The sequence below is a fragment of the Engraulis encrasicolus genome, chromosome 12, assembly GCF_034702125.1.
Source record: "Engraulis encrasicolus isolate BLACKSEA-1 chromosome 12, IST_EnEncr_1.0, whole genome shotgun sequence".
In the NCBI taxonomy this organism is placed as follows: Eukaryota; Metazoa; Chordata; class Actinopteri; order Clupeiformes; family Engraulidae; genus Engraulis; species Engraulis encrasicolus.
Genome location: NC_085868.1, coordinates 52800195 through 52804809, shown reverse-complemented (window position 1 = coordinate 52804809; position 4615 = coordinate 52800195). Strand labels below are relative to the sequence as shown.

At 39.0% G+C, this 4615-nt stretch overlaps 1 protein-coding gene across 1 annotated transcript in view; it reads right to left on the bottom strand.

Moving 5' to 3' along the window:
* Positions 1–3546, bottom strand: part of LOC134459600 (zinc-binding protein A33-like) — a 4284-nt gene extending 738 nt beyond the window's left edge. Inside the window, exons 1-6 of the mRNA XM_063211950.1 lie at positions 3397–3546; positions 2365–2460; positions 1682–1921; positions 1510–1532; positions 1210–1328; positions 829–1116 (exon numbers count right to left, since the gene is read on the bottom strand). Of these exons, the coding sequence (XP_063068020.1) occupies positions 829–1116; positions 1210–1328; positions 1510–1532; positions 1682–1921; positions 2365–2460; positions 3397–3546 (916 nt within the window). The remainder of the gene's footprint in view (positions 1–828; positions 1117–1209; positions 1329–1509; positions 1533–1681; positions 1922–2364; positions 2461–3396) is intronic.
* Positions 3547–4615: the final 1069 nt, after the last annotated feature.

Below are 4615 nucleotides of genomic sequence, written 5' to 3'. Positions count from 1 at the left end.
TTGAAGTACTTCAGTACAAATACATTTCCTGTAAAAGTCAAATTAACTCAACTTGCAACAAAAAAAAACAATTGTGTGCAGTGTCCTACAATTTGAAATATCCTTACAGATTCAAAGATTTACAAAATGACACAGCGCTAAGGCCCTGTGTATAATTTATTTAGGGAGGGGCAATTCATCTCTCACAAACTGTGGATATAGTCCAATTCAGGATCCAGTGATAAGCATTCAGCATCTGGTATGATTTATGATTACTGATCTACCAGTTTACCTTTCCTTGTGTCAAAGCTGTTTGTGACTTGCCTGGGAAAGTAAGCCTAGAAAAGAGTGAAATGAAAATGCTTGAAAAGGGGGATGTGGGTAGTAAAAGAAATGGTGGTCGACATTAACCATATGGCTGTTTACAAAGGTGCAGATTATGCAGATTGCTTATATAGTGGCCAAAACAGAAAAATGTGGTATGCACAATATAGGCACGGTTGTTAGAGACACTCTCAAACTTTGAGTATCGGGGAAAGAATTAAGACGTGAATATGTAGCAGTGGCATTTTATTTGCCATGGTGCCTAGCCCTAACGCTCACATTACTTCAACTGTACTTGTATAGTGACATCCCTTGGTAAAATCTTCAAGGAAATCCTCCCATAAAACAGTGGACACAGTCTCTCCTTGACGATTTCCGTGAAGGTGTGTAGACGTGTGTTTTGATCAAGGTCAAAGATTGACAGTTTCCCTTTGTCACAGTCCAGCTGCACTCTAATTCTCTTGGGATTGCCTGTCACGTTAAGGAGAGTGGGTTGTTGGGATGGACTATCTGCAGAGTATTTACCATCAGCATGGCTAACACTCCAGACTCTACTGCTAGACGAAAACTGTCCTTTCCTCTGGTCAGACTCTGTTCTCACGCCTAGACCCCAGAAATTCCCCTCCCCAATCTCTACTTCCCAGCAATGTGTACCAGACGCAAAGCCCTCAGAGCCAAGGACATTGGACAGTTTATCAAATCTCTCCACATTATCAGGAAGGTCTTGTGCCTCATCAATGTGTGTGACACTGGTTAGTTCCTCAGACAGCGAGAGCTGGGGATGTGCAGTGTTGGGATCCAAAGTCACTGGTACTGTAAGTTCAAAGACAAAACTCATAAGATTTAATGTGAGAAAACAGGCATTTTTAAGTTAAATATGAAATAATACTGCAAGACAAAACTTACCGTATTGAACAATGTCTTTCATCTTCTCCCAGACCTTGAACTTCAGGTTCCCCAGGTGCTCTGCTACGTTGATTAGAGTTCCTGGAAGCCTCTCTGGATCCTTCAGGTTACGTTTAGGTCTGAAATGCAGTGTCAGTGTCAAGTGGTGCAGTGGGTTAATAATAGTAATAATAATAATAATAATAATAATAATAATAAATCTGTTTTATATAATGCTTTTCATGGTACTCAAAGACCCTTTGAGTTGGACATTTGGGGTTTATAACCAGAGGGAAGAGATGAAAAAGAGAGGTCACTAACTTTTTCACATTGCCCTTGTATTTCTGTAAAACAAACACAAAAAAACATAGTATTGGTGGATCACTAAAAAATGTGCCAGCTGAAATAACAAAAACATACCAGCCCTTCCATATCATTATCCTGCATGGCCCCTTGTATTGTCCTGAACTCCCAAGAGTTCACAAGTGCTTACCTTTAAGAATCTGACATCATCTTGTACCATCATCGTGTATCTCCTTTCTGCTCTCCTGATTGAAGCCAAAATGTCTTTAATAACTATATCCACATCCTCAATCTCTTCCTTCATCATCTGAGTCTTCTGCTCCTCTTCCTCCTTCAGTGCAGCTATCCTGGTGGCCTCTTCATCGCGTAGAAATTGGTGCATCTTTTCAAACTCCTGTCTGATCTGGTTCTCCGTGTCCTGTGCCTGGACCTACAGTATATCATGTTGAAGTCAATGAACAGAGTTACAAGTAAGGAATATTCTGAGTTTAAAGGGAATTGTGACAGTTGTCATCATTTTAAGTCTTAATTCATTCAGAATGTGGCTCTGTTTCAAGAATATTGCAGAAGACTGTTATATAGGCTACAGATAAATGGAATACTTCAGAGCTTGTTGTAACCTATCACTGTAGATCGGACTGTCGACGGGCCTTTATTTACTCAACTACATCATTACAACATTTCTATGACAATGACGGTATTAAGTAACCGATTAACACTTGATCATTACCCTTTTGCTGATAATAAGGTTATAACAGACACTCTGCGCTAAGAGGTTTTAAACAGAATACTGAAAATATTTTCTTTGAAATCGGAGTACTTCTTGCATGTATGTAATTTCAATGTTATTTTTGTGGAAGGTATTTTATTGACCTGGATGAAGTCTGCTGCCCGTTGGAAGTTGAACTTGAACTGGTTAAACTTGGTAAGTTTTTGCTTAACATCTTCAATATTGACGTTAAGCTCCTCCTATTAAAAACCACAGACAAATTAAGCTTTAGGTGTCTAGAGTAGAGTAGAGTAGAGTAGAGTAGAGTATCATTTATTGATCTCGGGGGCAATTAAGGTGTCCAGTTGCATACATACATAGAAAAATAGAATACACAAGACAATACTACATTAAAAGAATAAAAACAGAAGAAACAAGACAATTACACACATCATTGCAAATATATTACTGTAATATACAGCAGATGCTTGCATAAATTTAGTCAGTTTAGTAAGTTTAGTTAGATCTCCCCCACACAGGATCCCCTCCATCTTAGAACCCTGCTAGGCAATATCCTCACAGAATAAATATGCACACAGAAAGAACCTGCTACTCAATATTTCATTTCCCTCTGTGAACCAAGAAATACGGTAGATTAATGTAACGGTAGGTTAATGTATGAGAAGGAAGATAATGTAATAGGCCTACATGTGGCCACCACCATGGAACTGCACCACAACATTGATTCTAATGCCCCTGTAGTAAAGAAGAACATTTTCACTTCACCCCAGCGGACCTCAGGAAATTGAACAATTCTGCCCATTTTGAAAGTGTTCCCAAAATCTAATCACTTAATTTACACATTACAGATAAAAACAGGGAGAAATATTACCGTGGTAACATCACATCAGGATCATGTGTCTTACCTTGAATTCGCCCATTATTTCCTCAATGGGAAGGACGTTGTGTTCTTGATGTCTCCTTGCATGCCTGCACACCACACATATGGGGCGTTTACAATCCAGACAGAAGAGCTGGAGTTCCACATTGTGTAGACTACACAGACCTTCTGTGTCAGATGAAGTCTTCTGAGGTGAATCCCTCTGAACCTTTTTCTGCTGATGAATCCTTTCGCAGATTTTCTTCAAGCACATATTTTGTGGAAATTCTTCCTTTTCGCAGTGTTTTCCACAAACAGGGCATTTTTTACAGTCATTTTCCTGCCAGAACTTTGGCAGACAGTCTCTACACACATTGTGGCTACATGTTAGAACAACAGGATCCTTGTAGATGTCACTGCACACACCGCAGGTTAACTCCTCTTCTGGGAACATGTTTGAAGCCATTTTTGGTTCTTTTTTATGATTGCTACTTAACAATTATAAACTAGTTCCTAATAAATGATGTTTAACCTTGGGTGAAGATAATAACAAAGAAAAAAAATGATCTACTAAATGTTCAAAGTATTTTCAGTCTGATTGTGGGCATAAGCATGGGGCAGCAGTCTGCGAGATAAAAGAGCAAGGGCTTTTATTACGAGTTATCAGTCCACAGTGCTCTTCAGGTTAAATAAACCAGAAGGAGGGGCCATGATTATACAGATACAGATATACACTTTCATTGGCCAGTTCAACTAATGCACTATGTATGTATTATATGTATGTATATAACCAAGGCAGAAAAAGAGTTTTTGAAAAAGGTGACAATTTTTTACATACATTAAAATTGTTAATTTATAATAAAGTCGCTGTCAGACATTTATATGTAACCCCTGAACTGGGATGGAAGTATAGTTCATTATCAAAAACAGGGTAAGGTATTTGTAGCTTCATACCTGTTCACGCTCACCCTACTTTACCTTTCTTAGTATTATCTGGGGCCCATAAAATTCACAAAGAACAATCACACCCAGGATATGGACTATTCAAAAAATTGAGATCTGGAAGGTGACTGTGCTGTCACAGAGCAACTGAGAGACTGAAAAGGAGTTTCTTTCCCTGTGCCATTTGCTTACTTCATTAATTTGATTGAACACACACACACACACACACACACACACACACACACACACACACACACACACACACACACACACACACACACACACACACACACACACACACACGTTCTTCACATTTCTTCCGCACACTTGTTTTGCATCAGCCACGCATTTCAATACAAGTGACAAGAAAGTGTCTCAGTGTATTTGACAAATAAATATACTTGAATCCTTGAATCCTCGAATTAATGGCCAGAGTGGTGGGACATTCACACACAAGGGTAAGATAAGACTGCCCCTGCAGCCCCAGATTTCTAAATTCACACATTAATAGTCCCACAGGATTAGAACGGCAAGTGAAATAAAATGCTGAACTTTACATTGACAGTGACATTGCATTCATGAGCACCCAGCAT